General features: G+C 40.6%; 1 protein-coding gene across 5 annotated transcripts in view; it reads right to left on the bottom strand.

Moving 5' to 3' along the window:
* The window catches only part of veph1 (ventricular zone expressed PH domain-containing 1), an 86,633-nt gene that overhangs the window by 12,388 nt on the left and 53,334 nt on the right, over positions 1-20,911 (bottom strand). For all 5 annotated transcript variants that reach the window (XM_037082782.1, XM_037082745.1, XM_037082753.1 and 2 more), the window contains 4 exons: positions 20,354-20,730; positions 17,343-17,482; positions 16,924-17,058; positions 9,231-9,348 (listed from right to left, as the gene is read on the bottom strand). In XM_037082782.1, coding sequence (XP_036938677.1) covers positions 9,231-9,348; positions 16,924-17,058; positions 17,343-17,482; positions 20,354-20,730 — 770 coding nt within the window. The remainder of the gene's footprint in view (positions 1-9,230; positions 9,349-16,923; positions 17,059-17,342; positions 17,483-20,353; positions 20,731-20,911) is intronic.

Below are 20,911 nucleotides of genomic sequence, written 5' to 3'. Positions count from 1 at the left end.
ATGATCAGTCTGTGGCCACATCGACTTCCTGTCAGTTGTAGGGTGCCGGCATGTCTGCATCATCTAACAAATATTTCAGGTTGGGTGCAGAGATAAACTTGTCTGCCGCGTAAATCACCACACCTCGTGCCGTCTCTTCGCTTTGATGCAAACACCTGGAAAGTGATGCATTGATTTGTCAGCAGCCTCAGGCAGCTGCCGCAGGTCACAACCCCTCGTCTGACACACGCTGACATCAAACAATGAGACAAAGACGCAAACAGTGGTGGAGAGTAATTTTGTATACGTACATTAAATACTGTAAGTAAGTACAGTTTTAAGGTATGTGTACTCTAATTAAGCATTTCCATTTTGTTTCTTTTCACTTCTGCTCAACTACATTTCTAAAGGAAATGTTATACTTCTTGATCCTCTTCATAAATTTAGTCACGTTAGTTACACTTCATAGACAGCTGAGGGTAATTTCACATGCTACCACGAAGTATATGAAGTAATAAAGTCAGGAAATTAAATCACAAATTAATTGTGATGGTGCTGGCTCAAATAATGAGTCTAAGAATTGCACTCGCTGCTGCTTTAATGATTCTAGACCTGTCCAAGCGCAGTGAGATTATTCAAAACATTTATTTCTTAATCTGACATTTAATGCCAGTGGCTCTTGGGTTACATTTTGAGCTTCATGGGAGTGACAGGCTTTTAAAAAAGTATGACAGGAGTCAAGTGTCCAAACCCAAATCATTACCAGAAACAGCTGTCCCCCCAAAACGAGCATTATTACACCCTCAGGTCCACAAATGAAAAGACCTTTGTGTTTGTTTTTGTCTATTTGTTTGACTTTTGTAACGTATGAGTGCATTTGTGGATTAATGTGTGTGGTTTGGTGTTTGTAGTTTTTGGCTCGAGGCATTGACATCGGGAAGAGGTGTGAGGAGGAAAGTGAGATATATCCAGAAAGAAAGCCGTGGGTTTAAACCACAGCTGACAGTACACTCAGCCTTGTTAACCACCAATGATAGGAAAAAATGTGGTTGTAAAGAAGTTAGCCGCCACCCCCCCTTCAATGAATGTCAAGTTTCCTTTCTGAGTGACAGAATTTCATAAGTGTAAAAAAATGCCAAGTCATTACCGAAGGAAACAGTGCTTCTTCTAACATGTTTAGCTTTGCAAAAACATGTTTTAGAAGAGAAAAAACACGTGATGTAAAGCAGAAACAGACACACACAAGTAGCAGTTAGAGACACAGTTACAGAGCAGTTACAGTTTAACTGATAACCATTTCACACTGGACGAATATAACATCTGACTTGTTTCTTTGGTGATTAAGGGTACAATCACCATTCATTACCAGGTCAAATGACTGCAGCAGCCACGTGTGATTATCGTCACCCACCAACTTTATCTGATTTACCAGTATCCTATTTGAAAAAAACTGCGTATGTGCTCTAAATCTGGTAGAAAAATCCTATGCTAAGTTATAGTTAGCCTCATCAACAGAGAGTGGAGTAGAGTAGAGTAAATATCAACAGCCATGATTTATCTGCACCATAAATGTCCATGTTGACATTGTTACAACAGTTCATTTGTGGTTTAGCTTTTTCTGAGATGAGTTGTATATTAACCAAGCTAGTTATTCTAGGCCTCGGTTACTAGCTAATATGTGGCTAATACATTACTGTTGTGGAATTTCGGCTTGCTAGACCATTCAGGAGAGATGAAGAAGACTCAGAGACACTGATGACTTACGTTGAGATAGTTTATAGAACATGGCCGTGGAAGTGCAAAATAACATCACGTCTGTCTGCACAGACTGCTGCCACGATAATCCTAACGAGTCTTCCTAAATTCTATCTTACAGTTTCAGGAGGCAGTGCTTCCATACAGTGTTATCTGTTTAACAACATAGCAAGAGGTCTCTCCCCTCTAGCCAAAGGACTGAGAGGCAAAATAGGTCAAAGACACTTAGTCTGTAAACACAGATAGATTGCTCCTTACGAGATTTACGCAGTTAACTTTGCCTTGGCTTGGTTCCTCAGACATCTGTTCTATAGACATATCTACAGTAGCTTTGAGTATCTAGGTAGCAGAGACCACAAGAAGACTGCTCATAGAGTAATCTTCACTATCCTTATCCAGACTTCGACATCCATAAAAGATACGTATGACCTTCTATTGTATGGAGACAGCATGATCTGGGAGAAACATATTTTACTCCCAAAATTATGTGTCTTTTGTTTCTTCCTGACATGAGGTAGGCTACAATGTAGCCCAGCTACAGTTGACAGATAGCTAGCTAGTTTATGCTTTGGTGAGTTCAGCTTCCTTGTTTTTTTTTGTTTTTTTTGTTTGTTTTTTTTTAAATTTTTTTTTACTATACTTTGCTGTAAATTTTGTTTATGGTATCTTTTTTTCTGATTTGTATTCACTATCACTGTTCTCCAGCAATGTTTTTACAGATTCAGTTTCTATGAGTAAAAACCTCAAAGGCTAACTGCTGTCCTTAAAGCTCTATTGGTAGCGTGTGTTAATTTACTGCTTGCTAGTCCTGGTCCTGCTTCACCACTCAAAACTTGCATTACCACAATAGTATATACATTTACTTGATCAGATTGTCTCATTTAAGTCTTTTATTTTACTTTTTTGCTAAAGAATTAAAGAAAAATAATTTCAAGACTCATAAAGAAAACTAATAAAGGCAGAAAACATCAGGATATGAAACCTGAATCCAGCCCTGCCAACTCTAGTGTAACCATGATGCAGTAAGATTTAGTGGTTATTTGATGAGAGCTAGAGCTCTATAGAGGAATATTATAAAATGATTGTGTCGGTAATAGGGTATTAGCTAACATTTCCCTCTGACCACAATCTGGCCTGTTGAAGTTGCCAGAATATCTAACAGCACCCTTGAGAAATGCTGTCTTCAATCATTTCAACAAGGATCTCCAACTCTCAAAACTCCATCTGTGGTAATGGCACTTAATCTTTGGCGCAGCATGATGAACATCTCTTTAGCCAGGGAATCTCCTGAATTTGCAACATAATTCCTGGAGGTGAGAATTTCTGTCTAGCATGTCTTCACTGATGGATGGTGGAGTGATGGAAAGCCTTGTGAGGGGTTTTCCATCTTTCCCTGAACAGGGGGATCCATCTTTCAGACACAAGTGAATGTGTGTGCAAATCTACATGTAGAGGCATGAGGGAGCAATGTTACATGTGCACATTTTTAGGTGTGTGTGTTTGTTTGAATCTCTTGTTTCTGATCACCTGTGTGGTAAGTTTGGTGATTGATTAGGTGATGGCGTGCTGTAGCCCTCCAAGTCAAAGCGCACAACAACACCAGACAAACAAAAAGCAAATGAGAGAGCGTACATGTTGAACGTGCGTACGTAACTCTGGCATGTCCACACATACAGTAAATGCCCAAACACACACACACACACACACACACACACACACACACACACACGCACGCTCATTACCGCCCACTTCAAAAGCATTCCAGTAGTTAAACTCACCAGTATATCATAAAGCATCATGGAGTTGCACAAACCACTGGCTCCAGTTTGTCCTTCACAATGGAAAACACTTCACCTTTCTCTCCTTTTTCCTATACTGTTAAAACACGAGAGCAGCGGCCTACTTTTGTGTGCGTCCTCTGCAGTAATCACAGCGAGCCGCTCAGGCCAAGTCAGCAAGTATTTATAATGGTAAAACAATATAATACACTGTAAAGTGAAACGTTGGCTGGTGGCAGCTGGTAATGCGAACAGCATGCAGACATTGTAAATACGTGCAGTGCTCCAGAATTTTTTTAAAAAGTGGGTCACCTAAAAGAGAATAAGCTCCAAATGCAAATTTGTGCTGGTTCTGATGTCAAGTTTCATTTGTTTCAGGAGGATGAGATGAGTCATTGCTGTCATTTACAGTAACCTGACCTAACATACTGGATGAAGCTGGACAGCTCTCAGTTGGACAAGTAAGAAAGTTTCCAGCGGACAGTACTCGTGTGTTTTCTGGCTCGACTTCACACCGTGGCCTTGTTTTATGGACATTTTCATTTTGGGGAAAGACAGGTTCACATCTTCATAATCTCATAAACCATTTGAGTTTATGGACAATTTCATGTACATGAGCCATTTCAAATTACTACGGATTGTGTCCAATATTTGGTGGCATGGATACAGACACTGTGGTAAGATCTAAACTGAGAACAACTTTCCTGTAAATCTCTTCTGGTTGCATGGACGTCACCTCCAAAAATGTATTTTTTCAATAAACTTTCCGCCACTTGATGAGTCACCAATAGAACACAGTTATCATCACATCACAGTATATAAAATGACTCAGTGTTTTTTGTTTAGCTGTGACCAGGTTGTTGTAAACTCTTGAGGGAAGCATCATTGAACCCATCAGAGTTCCTTTATTGTCTCTTATCTCCATCTATTGGTCCATCAGTTCAATAGTCCAGAAAAATCTATCTGTTCATTGGTGCACAAAGCTGTGTCTACCACATAGTAACCGCAGCTTTCCAACCTTGAGGCAGAAATATGCCTTGGAGGATGAGTGTTTGAGAGGTTGTTTGCATGAACACATGGATGCCTGCGGGTACCAGGTTGCAGCTATTACAAACCAGCACTTGTATTATGTCTGCTTTTCAATCTCCTTACATTTCTCTCAACTGCATATCATTACATCATCTTTATAAATATTTTATAAATGGTTGGAAAATCTATTTGAACATTTAGAAATGTGTCCTGCACACCAAAGACTACATAGTCAAGGCATTTAATCACTTGGAGATTGAGAGCATCTTTACATCCTTCCAACAGATTTCAGCCAAATTTAGTAGGTTATTTTCTTAATTTTTTAGATACCTACAGCTTTGTGGTTTTGTCCAGGACACAGGCCTCCAAATTCTCTCTGAGCCTGCAAGCACCACCTTTGCTTTTGACTTTCCCCGATTTATCCTAATATTAACACTATTTGTGACAAGTGTGAACAAGCTTCTGCCTCACGTATTGACACATTTTTAAGTCTTAACTATAACTATACAAGATTTTATCAGGTGTACCTTGGATGTCATTTGGTCCAGTCAAATCATTTAACAACACTCTTTAGGATAATACCAGATACAGCAGACCTGCCAAAGATGAAGGCAGTCTTTGTGGCCTTGTTGACCCTATTGGCTAGACAACTAATAGTAATTCATGGAAGTCATCCTTTCCTCTATCCCATGAGGCTGGGATCAGATTGGGTCTTCATTTTAGTAATTTAGAAAATATCAAACAAACACTGTGTGGGTTTAGGTTATTTTTTTGCAATTCCAAAGTGAACATTAGTGAAGCTGGATTACGTTCAATCTTATTATATTCCCCTTTTCTATGCAGTTGTTTTTTGTATGTATATTTAAAACAGTATGCTCAAGAATTCGTAGTACTAATCTAAAATAATTAAAAATGTACATAATGCACTGACATTATCATTTGCGTAACATGTTACAAAGCCACTTTTCCTCAAAGTTGTGCAGCTGAGTGTTGACAGCTGACTGATGATCAGTTGCAGGTAGTGTTGGCTCAGGCCAATGAGTTCATGTGACTGACACAAAAATGTCATGCCTCAGGTGGTGAAGGTCAGAGAGGGGTCCCTTATTTAACACAGTGGGCTGTTTGAATACAACACAGGATGGAAATATGGCCACGCTGGGAGCTCCTTCTCTCATTGCTCATTTCTCTGACTGTTTTTCAGCTGAAAACATTGCATGCACTGAAGTACACAAGTAAACTGCTGGCTGCATGTATTCACACACATACACAGTCTTTGATGCACAGAAGCACTGCACATTGCAAACTCATTTCCTGTCTCAATAAAGAAATTATACTTTCTTGGCTGAGGCTCCAAGCATGTTTGTTTGCTACAACCTGAACAGAGAATATGTGTGTGTGTGTGTGTGTGTGTGTGTGTGTGTGTGTGTGTGTGTGTGTGTGTGTGTGTGTGTGTGTGTGTGTGTGTGTGTGTGTGTGTGTGTGTGTGTGTGTGTGTTTTAACAGGATTAATGATGGTGATTTCAGCTCCGCAGTTACAGGAGCTGCCTCTGAGTTTGGTGCAGAGGGCGTCTGCTCTGTGTGTTTTAAATCATGGGTGGTGGGTGAGTTTATTACCATTTAAATTGGTAACCTGTTTTTGAGTACAGGTTTCGCATGAGAAACATATCATTGGTTGAACAAGAGGATAATTAAGGTGAATGTCTGACATATTTACATTCACTGAAGGTTTCATGTGCCTAGATGCAATTATTTTAGTTAGAATTTGGTGGTATCAAGACATGCACTTTTTTTTACAAACTAATTAATTACTACTATTTTGATCATCAATTAACTGGTTATTAGCAATTTTCTAAGGAAAAAAATTCAGAATTCTCTGATTCCAGCTTCTTAAATGTGAATAGTATCTGGTTTCTTTAATCCTCTATGACAGTAAACTGAGTATTGCTGGTATTGCAAACAAAACAGGACATTTGAGGACAGGATGGGAAACACATTTTTAAAAACTTTTTCTGACCATTTATCCTATTAGACATTTCTATACAGGTTATGAGAGAAAATATTATGTTTTTTTGTAATTTAAGTTACGTAACCCACTCAGTATTTTCCACATGCAGGCATGCTGAGCAGCAGGGCCATCCAAGGCCACAAATACTTTAGTAAACACAGGTAACCACACACGCTTTCAATCATACAGTGGGAAAGTACTACTACTCTTTGCCTAAATCCTCCTGTAATGTCAAGAGACTGGCATGAATCTAAAAGGTAATCATCCGTTCCTCGCAGTCCTTCAGCTGGCTCAGTGATTACACGGGTTTGCTCTGAGCAGCAGAGCTGGAAGAATGGCTTTCATTTGGCTTTTGGACAGTCTGATGTGTGTGTGTGTGACTGTGTGTGTGTATTTGTTTACTTCACGGTATGTGTTTGTGTAGTTGAAGAAATGGGTGATGACAAGACAACGACTGTGAACCCAGCTTAATGACAGCTTCGATATAAATGAACTGAATGGACATTAACTCCACTTGAATGGATAAGATCATTTATCACTCACTAAATCATCTCAGATCTTGAATGCTGATGACTGGAGAGATAATTTGGTGGCGTGCAGCGTTGTTCCACGTACTCAGTTTTCTACCTGCTTTCCAACCACCTGAAGCTAGTTAAAAAACATACGTACCACACTAATATAGGGTCATATTGTTGTTTTCCATGCCGACAATTGGGAAAAAGACGTGTTTCGGTTGTATTTGTGCCTGTATTAGCCCCAGAGGATTCTACTAAGGCTGGCTCAGTGGAAATGAACACTGATGTAAGACAAAACTTCCAAACTGATGGCAGGATCAAAAATAAATGCAGACAATAAGGCAATAATCTTTTTGGAATTATCCCTAATCATACTTGAACATTTCCTCTAATACTGCCAACAGTTTATCACTAACTCTGACATTCAGAGTAAGAGTGAGCTTCTCCAAAACCTCAGACTGTGAGCTGTTTCATTTCGTATACACTTACTCACATAGAACAAAGTTGTTTTCTCATTTTTTTTTGTTAAAACCTTGCGTCACACTGATGTGTAAATCCACTCAAATCTGAACTGTTCTCCCTCCGAAGCAACATAAATAAACAGACACACACATGCGCTCGCTAAACTTTAACTGCAAACCCATCAGCCTGTTTCCTTCCACTGGCAAACAACTTCCTGACTCTGGCGTGACCTCTCTGAGAAATACCTGCTGGCTTCTTATTAGTGGCCATCAAAAAGCAGAGCTTGAAAACACAGTGCTGCTTGTTGGGACGGAGGTTTACAGCTACTTATCAGTGACAACACACCTCACTGATTTCAAGTTCACTTTCTCAGAAGCCAGTCCCTCTCATTTTTACCTCCTGGCCCCCTCTCTCTCTACCATATTTCTTCACCTTCACCCCCCGACTGCTCTTATATAACTAATAACTGCTTCCATGTGAGACTGACATAGAGATGCAAGCAGATTTAAAGCTTTTTTTTATCCCTAACTCTGTCACATCTTCTCTCCTGAGGCTAAACTGTCATAAATTGATTTATAAAATTTACTGCAGCATCGCTCACCTACATGCACTTTCCTCATGCTGTCTCTGTTTGTCAGGAGGAGAAACAAGTGAGCAGCAGAGGAGAGAGGCTTAACAGAGTAAATCAAGCCTGAGTGAGGAGACTCTATGTGAAAAACAGGTGTATAGCAGAGTTGAAAGTCGAATTTTTATGCTTTTCCATATGCTTCCTACACCATATATTTGAGTCATCTTTTTGGACAGGTTTAAAGGTTCACGCCATCTAGTTCCATTATTTTTGAGAAAAACGCCAAGATCTCCAAAACTGTGCCGCTCACACCAAAACAATCTAAATGTGTACACAGCAGCACAGGTAAGAGGAAAAATAAGTATTTTTGATTTTTCAAGTAGACAGACACATACAGTAATTTAAATGTGATTTAAGGATTTAGTCATTATTCCAAGTCATCAGGACAAAGCACTGATCAAAGAGGGAGTAGCAGGACCAAAGTAAACTAATCAGAACTGAGCCATGTTGGAAGTGACCGACTGATTGCAGTGACCCGTCATAACGACACTAAAATCAGACTGGCAGCTATTAAATAAGAGCCTCTCTTTGCTCCGTTTGCTTTGACTGTTCTGGGAAAAGATTATTCCCCTCAGAGGTATTTTGAGTGAAAACATCCCGTGAAGCTTTTACCATCAGACCCCAGGGAAACACAACTGTGCCCGAGAGAGCTGGTGAAATGACTAACAGCAAAAAAACTGTTAAAAAAATACTTGTTCATTTTTTTATTTATTTATTTATTTTTGTGTTCATCATCATGAATTTATGACTCAATCATTGCCATGTTAAATTCAAGGTAAAGCAAAAAAACAACAACACCTACAGCAAGAACCTATCCTCACAGGTTGTCGACTTTTGAAGCCATGTTAACAGTTTATCACGTCACATGAGGCTCATTGGACTAATGTGTCATTTTCTTGTTCAGCTCTACCAACGAAACACAAATTCTCACATATTTTTGTTTGTGTGAAACCAACTTGTAATCTCATCACATTTACATGTATGTGGGCTTATGTTTAAGTGTGTGTGTGTGTGTGTGTGTGTGTGTGTGTGTGTGTGTGTGTGTGTGTGTGTGTGTGTGTGTGCGCACACACACGTACCTGTGGCCTTCTCAGGGTTGTTACACATGAAGCAGAGCCAGCCTCCCTCCTCCTCGCTGTAGCCAAACAGATCAAAGAAACGCACCTCCTCCAGCTGAATCTGGAGACTGTCCAGGTCCTGAGGACAGAAGGAAAGAAGACTGAGTATTTACTCTGTGGCAATATTTTAACTTTATGTTTTAATAATAGGCCCCTTTTCACAGAAGACAGTTTGACATGTCACAACAGGAAGAGCACAAGTGTGAATGTTAAATTAAATGAAGGCAGAATGCATTTAGCTGCTTCGGTTCAGTGTTGCTCATGCATGATTGACTTGGACAAAATGTTTGAGTCAAAATGTCTGCTGACTGGCTGCTGTTTATTTATACTGTATACCTCTGTGGTTCACCTGGAGTTCAGAACACTTTGCATTAGGAGACGTTTACAGTTCCACAGAGGGGCACAGTGAGGCATTTTTATCAAGTGAATGGAAAAGTGATCCAATATAATTCAAAGAATCAGGCTTTTGTTCTAGTTTCTATCAAACTAAACATGTTAAAGACAAAGAATACATGGTAATCTACAGGAGAGGTTTCACCAGGACACGGAACACACACATACAATCACAAGCATACACACACAAAATGATGAGTGATCCCGTACATTAAGAGGTACTTAAGAGCTTGACATTCCAGTTACAGACTGTGCAACTGCGCATCAGTGTGTATGTGTCGGAATAGAAAAGCACTGGAAACCAAGAGCCCCATTCCAAATCCCTGAAGACCCCCTGCACATGGTAAGAGTTATACTTCAGTCCAAAAATGCACAAACACACTTCGGTGACACTTAAACCCACGAGATAATACATATTTATCTTCGGCTGGTTTGGAGAAAAACGGGGACATTTAAAGAGATGATGGATTACTGTCATCAGTCTTCATGACAATATGATATGAGCACTCATTCTCCTGTGTGTGTGTGTGTGTGTGTGTGTGTGTGCGCGCGTGTGTGTGTGAGTGTGAGAGAGAGAGTGTGAGCATGCGTGTGTGTGTTTGCAGAGTTTACCCAAATCTCTGTCTGATGAAATCATAGTTTAAATATCCCGACCACCAACCCAGCAGAAGACATCATTTTTCGCTTGAACTCTGACCCTGCGGCAGTCTGTTCCCATTTTCAGGTGATCCATTTGAGAGCGAGAGGAGTTTTTCTCACTACGGCAAATGTTAGACTCCCATTAATTGCCCAGAGGTTGCTGGATTTGAGGGACTCTATGAAAAACAGGTAGCCGTGATGGCTGAGCTACAACTGTGTTTGACCTTTTAGTCCTGCGACCTTTCAGTGCTTGATGTTAATGAGCGAGGATGTAAATGTGAAAGCTGGTTTTTATGTGCGTATTCCCATGTAACTTAGACCACAACCAAATTTAAACACACACACACACACACACACACACAACACTGGCTTTGAACATGCACATGTTTTATTAGAAGAGTGTCAGACCATTTTGATGTATTCATACATCAGAGCTTTCTCTGTGTTGTTACAACTTAAATAATTGAGGTCAAAGGGCTTTGCCTGCGGATACAGATAAACCAGGACCATGTGCAGCCGAATTAGAGGGACCATCTGTGGGTTTACATGAACCTTAATATTTGGAACCTATCCATGGGATAGAGAGGTCTTTAGGAGACACATGTTGCAACGGTGAGAAAACCCGATTAAGATTATTGGATAAAACAGGCTGGACAGTGAAAACAAGAGAGAGGAATTACAGTGACAGAGGGGGAAAGTAGCTGCATAACTACATTTACTTCATAACCATACTCAAGCACTTTTAAGTACTTTTGAGGTGCCTGTACTTATACTTGACTATTTCCATGTATATCATTTGATATTTTTACTCCATTTCATTTTCAGAGGCAATTATATTGTTTATTTCCCTTGCATGTTAGAATTTCACATAAAAAAAACATGAAGAGCTCATAAAATTTAATCTTATAGATTCAACTACCAAATGGTAATGTATTTAAAGGGGCACTCCAACAATTTATCTGTTATCAGGCACACTGCTAGGAAAACAACTTAAGTTTAAAATAAAAAATCTTCATGTGGCTCTGTGGAACTTTTGTGTTGCACTGGTAGCCAGTCATTATTTAAGCGGCCTCAGTTTCGAAGCGTTAGCTACTGTTGCTCTCTGTCAGCGGAGCAGAGAGAGGCACTGAGATAAGGCACTCGAGTACATGCACTAAGGCCCCATCCCCACAGGCGAAAACAATCTTTTTTTTCTCCGTCTTCCTCGTCATCGTTTTAAGAATATTTGCGTCCACATAGATCCACTGAAAACGTCCGAAAACGCTGTAGGTCATATTCCAGGCCTATAGGTGGGGCTTGACATTCACCAAAAACGAAGAGGGAGACACGTTGCATGCGCATTAAGCTTGCGTGCTGTAAACAAACAGACAGTAGACGGAGAACTGAACACAACAAGAAGAAGATGAAAATGGCTAGTGCAAGGAAACCAGAATCATTTGTGTGGACCGTTAATGAGGTCGAACTGCTGCTGCGACTGACACTCAACTACAAGGCATGTAAGTTTCAAGAAAGGCTCAATATCTTCTGCGGCACAAACACGAACATGTAGGCAGCCATTGTTGTTGTTGTTGTTGTTATGAGACGTCACGGGTTCAGAGGTCAGAGACAAGAGATCGAGGGGTGGGGCGACAGCGTCATCGTTTTGGAAAGTATGCGGATTCGCCATCCACATGTAAATGGGAGAGCTGCATTTTCGGATTTCTCCACCTTGAGACCCATTTTCAATAAATGCGTTTTCAGGATCCTTGTGGATGGTCGGTCAAAACGATGCAATACATGTGTTATTAAAAAATACCAATAGCAGCTGCTGCGATTTGATTTAGAGATAAAGACAGTTTAATCCTGGGCAGTAATTCAAGGAAACAAAGCAAAACAGATAAAAGTCAAACTGTGGACTGCCCATGTCACCACTTGAGGCGGACAAACAGGAACTCCTTCTGACATGAACTCCTTGAATCTATTTGGACTTTACAGTCATCTTCATTCCATTGAGTTCTGGCTGTCAGAGACAAGAAATGTGTTTCCTGGATTGGACAATCCAATTCATGCATAAACAAATGCCAAGGTCATTAAAATACTTTTTACCATCATTTACTGCTAAATAAAGCAAAGCCAACCTGAATCATCTTTTCTCTAAGAAGCTGCAGCCAAAGGCGAGACAGAAGCGGAAAAACAATGAAAGAGAGACTGAGTCAGAAGTTGAGCAATTTGTGAGCAAGACCAAATCAGTGAACAAAGAGCTCATATCTGATGGCTAACTGAATGAGAAATGAATCATTAACAAGAAGAAATGAGTAAGAAGGCACGTATCTACTTCCTGAGTCCATTAACAGAAAACCTCAAACTACAGTCTGTGTGTGCCAGGCTCACCACAATGCAACATGCCACTGACAGGCTATAATTCATAGAGTAAAGAGTGATTTGTATATGGTTTAAATTAGCTTAAAGGATGTTAAGAGTGACAAATTTGCAGCCGGGCAACAGGCTCATGTGGACAAACACAAGCCCATATTGCATTCATCTGGACCAGAGAGGTGGATTCAATAAAGAGATGAAGAGACAAAGGCTGGATTATGTGATTCTGAATATAATCCGCCTATCCTCATGTAACCCCTCCTTTACCCTTTGAGTACAGCCCCCTCTCCCCCCCATCACTGTTTGTAGGCCATCACTTTAATTTGATCAAGATGCAAGATTGCAACTGATGATGACCGTAGGCAGAAGATGGAGAGTGAGCTGTGGTGAATCTGCAAACCAAAAGAAAAAGCTAAAAGCTAAGCAGCTCATTTATTAGAATATTTAGGCTCAAACTCATTAACATTTTTATATATGCCCCAGAGAAAATGGGACAACCCTTCAAGAACCTCATGTGGATTTCTCTTGCATTGCCATCTTCCAACCTGCTTTGTTACCTGATGACTTGGGGCACTTTATAGGCTAACATTAGCAACCCGTGCTCCGACCACACCTAACAAGTGCAGCAACTTCACTGCTGGCTTTAGTTAAATGTTGGGTGTCAAAAGCCCTCAACGGAGCATTATATTTTTAGTGAGCAATAACAATGTAATGTTAGCAAGCTAGCTAGTTAGCTGCCAAGACATCAGCAAACTAGTAGCATGTTTTAAATACACTGAAATGATAGAAATCACCCATGGTAAAAAGAAAGGATAGGAAACAGGAGCGGACAAAGAAAAGGTAAAATAATTCTTGATGGATTCCCAAAGCATTTGTTGCCTAAAACATGGATGTACTCTCTGTAAAGTCACAGGTTCAAAGGGGGCAGCTCCACCAGTCAACATCTTGGCAGTGCCTGACTCGCTTGAGCTAATCCAAAATGGTCAAAGTGGTGGAGCATGGTGGAGATGTGGTGTGCAGAACAAAGCCTGTTTTGCAAACAGCTAGCAAGACTGCTACATTTGTCGTGAATGGAAAAACCAGTTGTAGGAACTAGAACCGTATCAGACTTCAAAACATGCTTATTTCAAAGTTAGGCCTTCTAATATGGGGTTTCACTGGGATTAACTCGCTTTTAAAATCAGGCCTCAAGTGGCCATTCCCAGGATTTACAGTGTTGGGAATTGAAGTGTTGGCTGCATTTTTAAGCCCAGAGAAAGCAAGAAAATAAGCAAGAAATACCACAAAGACAGTGGGCAAAAATAAACTAACAAGGCATAGAAAGGAGAGAGCTGCTGTTGCAGGCTGCCTGCCACCCAGAAGTAATGGGATAGGAGACACAGGGCACAGAGGCTTTTTGGAGATTTTAACCAGAGACAGAGAGAAAGGATGGTGAGTGGGAGGTGGAGGCAGGAAGAGGAGGATAGAGGGGAGGGTAAGTGAGGAGAAAGGTGAGTGGATGAGAAGTGGGAGTGTTGCAAAGGGGAGTGGAGCAGAGATGGATGAAGGCAATAAACATGGCAGAGGCTTTATTTCTGTCTCCCCTGACATTTATCCTCTGTCTGGGTATAAAGTGCATGAGAAAAACAGGGGTCCTGACATTAGAGGCCATTTGAAACAGGCACAGACAGAGGCCACAACTCTCACAAAAGTCCCTCAGCCCTCTCGCCCCATCCTGCTCTCTTTTCGTCTTTTCCTTCCCCAAATGTGCTTATCTAATCTCAGTCTCAGTCTTTCTCCTTCATACTCTTCCTCCACCAAAATTTATCTCCACCACAGTTGTATCAACAAACGCTCTCACTCTGGGCAAAAGGTGAAGCAATACTTGTCAAGTATCTACTCTCTCAGGCTTCCACTTTGCTCCCTCTGCCACTATATCTCATGCCATGTCTTCTCTCTTTTCCTCCTTCTCTTCCTCCTCTCTCCGGTCACACCTACTGTGGAAATCCTGCCTATTTTCCACCCACGATGTCCCTTTCTTTCGTCCGTCAGTCCCCTCGTACTGATTTATGTCACAGTGAAGATGTGGCTCTCCAGTGGGGCTGATTTAATCTCTTGATCTCTTTTTTACTGTTTGCGTGCTTTAAACCCATTCTCTTTTTATTGTTACCATATCTTTCTAAACTTTTTCCTCCTTACCCCCTGCACATTCTTGAATCTCTTACTTCCCTCCATCCATCTCATCTCTGCTCACACCAGCTTCCCATTACCTCCGTGACATAAAACTATTAAGCTAAGTTGTCAGAGGCCGTGCATAAATCCCTTTTACATCTCTGAAGCCCCATAATGCTCGATAGGCTGTAAATATCCCTGTCAGTACAGACACAATCGCTAACCTTTCCTGTCTCATATCTGTCTGAGCTTTCCTCCCTTTTGCATCTCCTCTCTCCTCGTCCTCCACTACATGTGTTTCTGATTGGCTGACAGAGACAGGACCGAAGCTGTCGGACTAAAAGGAACCGAGAGAAAATAGGAAATGTGGAGCACATGCATAGAGGGAAAGGTTGTGACCTTCTACATCCTCTTTCCTGTTAAATCTCCTCTTCATTTTTTTCTGTGGTTTTCTTGGTGCTCCCTGGAGAATGAGACTGAAACCATTCTACAGGAAAAAGATGTTAAAGAGTCTGTCACCCTGTTAGTCGACACTGTGTACTTGGTAAGTCTGCTGGAGTGGGGTCAAAACTGAACCTATTGGGTATCCGGCAAACGTAACTGATCCACATTAAATACATATCTTAAAGCAAAACTCTCGCCAAAATGCAACCTTGGATTTTTTTGTGAATGTATATGAGTCAAACCTTTGTGTAAACGCATAATTATGATGAGAGAGGCACTTTTAAGATTTAACATATTTTTGTTTTTGGGTCAAACTCATTTTCAGTGTGTTGGGGACCCTGGGGATAGCATCAAAATTCATTCATCATCATCCATCTTCCCAATGTTTGATGAAACAGGCAAGATATTTCACATGTTGACTCCTCCAACTTGTCTATGGTAGCAGCGGCCACGGCAAATATAGGAAACAGAACACTCACTAATTGATGTTATAGCATTACCTCTGCTAAGCTCTTGAGGAGCTGCCATTGGTATTTTCAAACAGTCACTTCTCTCCCTGGTCGTCACTGTAAGCTCTAACTGTTAAATGTTCTTAATTGGCTCCTAAAACAATAATTTTAGTTTCATCTCAACTCACCACTCAGCAAATAAATCTTCATGTCATTGACCTAGATATGGTGAGACTTTTTATTGTTTTTCATAATCTGAGCTAGTTGGGGCATGTAGATGTTAAACAGAAAAGGCCTAAAAATGGAACCTAGGGGAACTTCAAATTTCATTGTCAAGCTCACATTTCTATCAGTCATACTATCATATCAACATTTCTACAACACTGGTATTGGCTCAATACTCTGTATCACCTGATATACTCAGTTTGGGCTACTGGCCAAACCAGGCTAACTGCTGCTGGGTTGCTTCCGGTGTTTACTACAGACATGACATTGGCAAACAATTCAATATATTTTAAAATGCCTTTAACGGTCTGAGTGGCCCAGTTGGGGCAACTTGAGATCACCAGTAAAGTTATTTTACTGGTGACTGAGCTGGTAAATCAGTGACTGATCCAGCGAAGACGGTAAAAGCAGAAGTTTACGAGCATGTTTGAACCGTTGAGATTAACACAGCATGAGTCTTCCTGCCCAGTGCACAGTTCATGTGTGTGTGTGTGTGTGTGTGTGTGTGTGTGTGTGTGTGTGTGTGTGTGTTTATGAATAACAGAGTTTGCTCAGGCTCCATATGGTAACCATAGCTGGTCCATCTCAGAGCCGCCTCAACGCATGTTTAGAGAAAGACAAACGACAGCTGTATTTTCTTTGCGGGTCTAATTGTTTCCTAGTGACCACTTAGCTCTTCACGTTATGAAGTGGGAGAGTGAGGACACTGCCCACATCCACACACTTACACAAACACACACTGACATAGGCGCACAGACACACACACACACATACACCCACACATACACGATGAGAAGTTGCAGTGAGCAGAGGCCCTGTATACAAAATGTCCATTTAATAAATTCCATATTTAAACAAAGTGGATGTTGAACTTTAACACTTTCCTTTCTTGGAGTGTTTTTTCACTACCAATGACTTCATCCCCTCTGCTGCAGACAGATAGCTCTTAGGAGAAAGCAGCACGTGTGCACACACACATACACTCTGTGGACCATTACCTTTCTGTGTGGGGTGGCATGCTGCGTCATGGCCAAGGGAAAGCTGTGAGCTCCCTTCAGCTGCGTCTTCTCCCAAAGAGAAGCAAGTCTCTGAATACATTCGTCCCTGGAGCACAGGGGGACACTGGACTTACTCTGGTCCAAAGAAAAAAAATACATTTACACAAAACAGAGACATGGTTCAGATAGAGACAGAGGAAGTATGGGGATAAAGGAGAGAAAAAGAGTTGTAAATTCTTATATTAGTAAACTAGTAAAGTACGATTTTCATGTGCTTTGCAATACACTGTCAGAATGCTTTCTTAAAGTACACATTCATTTCACTTCCTTATAGATATATTTTAGTAGATTTACAACTTGCACTTCTGAGTTCTTTTAACAATTGTACTTTTTTGCATTGTAAGTCATTTTCTGTGCACCTGTAGATGCAGCAGCATGATGTGTATCCACAGATGAGGCTGTCGGCTGGTCAGGTTGAAACTGGACTTGGCGTACAGACAGTAATGACCCTTAAGAGGACAGGAGAACGACAGCTTGGCCACACATCCTCGATTTGAATCTGTCACAAACAAAAATGTATAAAAATATCAAAATTAGAATTTTTTAGCCGATGCTTAAAATGTCTTTATCTTAAATTGAAATTCCCAAGCTTAAACAGAGTCAGTTCACTTTCTCTGCGTACCACTCTTGCACATATGGACTTGTGTAACCTTGGGAACATATTTACACAGTGATTCATAGTAAGCACGGACACTGCGTCTTGTAATCATCAGAAGACGTCTTCTCTTTCCAACGCCACCTCCCACGAACTTCCACCTCTCCACCAAGGAGAAAAAAGCAGTGAAGGGCCAGCAGTTAGTGAGTTTGATGTGGAAATCATCCAGCAGATCAGAATAATGATCAAAATAAAAAGATAAATGTTATGTTTTTGAATGCTTCATTTTTGTATATCATTTTTTTGACTTACAGACAAAGAAAAATAAAATGTATGTTTTTTCAACCATATGATTAGCATGAACAATGAATTTTATACAGCACAGCTAAGTCTAATTTTGCTGGAAGGAAGGTTTTAGAGTTATTCTGTCTTTTAAAGCAATAACTGGATGACATTTTGGTAAATTTAGATGGAAGCATTGATAACACTCAAAGCTAAGGAGATGGACAATGCACACTTCTAAACCGCAGTTGTGTACAGGTGCAGCACAAAAAACAGCATACAAAGGAAAAGGACAGGTTGTCTGTACACTGACGTTCTCCATGCTCCCAAAACTGTAATCAAATCAATACTTTTTGCTGTATTTGACAGCAGGTTACATAGTATATACAGACAAAAAAATCACAGCTCCACCTCCGATTTTCACTTGATCTGAAACAAGGTGGCACAAAATAGATATGTGAGTGATATCAATATATTCTAACTCCAACTTCATGCCAGGAAGCAATACGTGCATTTTTTTTCTCCAGTGTTTGAACAAATCAAACTATCCTGTTAACATTACACTCATCTTCTACTCAAACCTTTGTAAAAGCCTGTCGGCTGTGCTGGATATCTGTTACCAGTTTAACATAAAAAAAAGTTAAACTATCTATGCTTTAGGTGGTGGAAGTGGTCCAAAGAGAGTTACAGCCAATCTAAACTTTAATTTGTTATTCTGCAAAAACAATCTGGCACGTCAGAGACTTATTCTCTATAGATAGATAGATTCATTATACAATATATAATGTTGTTATAATATATGGAAGTCGGCACTGTCAAATGTCCGAGAAAGACTCAAACATCTTTACAATATACAAAAACAAAAGTTAACTCAATTAATGTGTTTAAAATTGAGAAGCTATGAAAGCAACAACATGTGTCTGTACCTACGGCTCCACTTACTTAGCACACAGAGAGTTTGTTTATATCGGACAGTCACTGACGCTGTATATTTTTTTGTCAGCACAATTGTGTGTGTGCGTTTGGATGAAGTGTACATGTGTGTGCGCACTCTTCTGCGTAATCCTAATCCCTTGAGAAAGTAAGGTCAGCAGTATGATGACATCATCCATCTGAGACCACCTGTGACATCATATCCTAATTGCCTTGGGGTTGATTCTCATTAAGAGACTTAATGCAAAGGCAGCAACTGCAAAGCACTAATGATGAGATGAGCAAAAAACTTTCATCTACAGTGCGTGTGTGTTTAACAAATGCATATTTACATTTATTTTCATATTTAATCAATTAACCAGAGGCCAAAGGAGGAGTTTGTTATATTTTGCCTTGTTTCCTGTGTGGTTGTGTGTATGTGTGTGTGACTTTTGGCTGCCTCTTAGTTCAAATGACATTAAGGCCAAAGGCAGAGCAATAACATCCCCCTCGTGTCAATCAAAATATCATCACCTCTGCTGTGTGTGTGTTAGCTTTGTCTGTTCTTAATATGTTCAAATGAATGAAGCCCTGTCCTCATAGGTGGGGTTCACTGCTGCAGATGGCTCAAACAAATGAGTACAGACAGGATTGTACTGTCTAGTTGCATATTCATGTACGTAAGTGTCAAGTGATGTGTTGAATTATGTGCGTGTGGATGTCTGCACATAGACTTCAGGTGTGTGAGCTCCAACAGTTCTTGTGCGAATGTGTTTTGTAAAAGATATATGCCTACGTGCTTTTCAGCATGTATTGATTGAACTTAGCTGTATGATTTATGTCAAGTTAACAATCATAATGTCAGGACAGAGCAAGATAAAGTCAGACAAATCTGATTCAATATGGAAAAGGTGATACGGGCCCTGCTGAAAGATGGCAACGAGGTCTTGATTCAAGTGAAGCAAATCGGATTGAGACATGGAATATAAGCAGGGATCACAAGACCTATATGAAAATAAAATATCAAAACCCTGAACATGAGAATCACGAGAGGGGAAATGTGAAAGTGGATTACAACATTTCAGAAAGTGGATTAGATTAGTTTGGAGACGTAAGAGGTTTCTCATTTCATGAACTGCCTGACCCCCTGTTTCTCGTCAGTGTACATGGCCACAACTCTACACACACAAAACACTGTACACACATGTAATTATGTACTTTATGCATACTGCATATGTATGCATAACATTCATCTGTTTCTACTTTAACATGACCGTATTGTACAAATGTAACAGAATACGATGGCCCAGCCCACCTCAAAACAATTCTCTGTCTCTATACCTTGATTAATATTTCCATTAACAAATTAGCTCTGTGACATTTTCCCCCACAGAGTTTGGCTCAAGTAACCAAACTCTCAATCTTTCAGTCCAGATTAAGAGCTCTGTGGAGTCTGCAGCTGAAGGTATGGACAGGTCTGTGAATACTTCCTAATCCCATAATCCTATCTAAAGATCCATAAATTCATCAGACTACAATGTATTCACTGATAGAGCCTTCTGTGCTTCTTAATGACATTACCTTCTATCACACAGTGATCTGGTGTGGGGATCTGCTGCATCATGGCTTTACAGAAGTCTCTGATCACCTCCATGTTGTCTCTTAAATGAATGAAGAGTCTATCGGCTTCCTCCTGCTCCTCCTTCTGTCCATCCGTCTCCCTCCTGTGACTTCTGTCAGCCTCTTTGACCCTTCTGTTCAGGGCAGGAGTGACGGGCATGGAGCTGTCAGCCATCAGTTTCCTCTCAGCAGGAGGTGCTTCCTGGTTTTCTGAGTGTGAATTCGCCAAGGTGTTGGAGAAGATGTTGTCTGGGCTCGGCTCCAACCCCTCACCGTCCTCCCCGGTGTCTGAGTTGATGGAGCGCGAGCGCACAGCGTGGAGGGCCAGGCTCTTTGACCTTAGAGAGACCAGGAAATAAAAACAGTCAAAGTGCTGCAAAATCATAGATTAAAACTTTGGCTGCTTCCTGTTTTTGACACCATGTAGCAAATTGTCCAGGGTTTGGTTTAATTCCAGGATTCTGTGGGCGAACCACTGAAGCAAAAAGCTTCAACAGGACATTGTTCACAGTGATTTTG

Source organism: Acanthopagrus latus, chromosome 2 (genome assembly GCF_904848185.1).
Source record: "Acanthopagrus latus isolate v.2019 chromosome 2, fAcaLat1.1, whole genome shotgun sequence".
In the NCBI taxonomy this organism is placed as follows: Eukaryota; Metazoa; Chordata; class Actinopteri; order Spariformes; family Sparidae; genus Acanthopagrus; species Acanthopagrus latus.
Note: the sequence above shows the minus strand (reverse complement) of the source record. Positions and strands in the feature narration are given on the sequence as shown.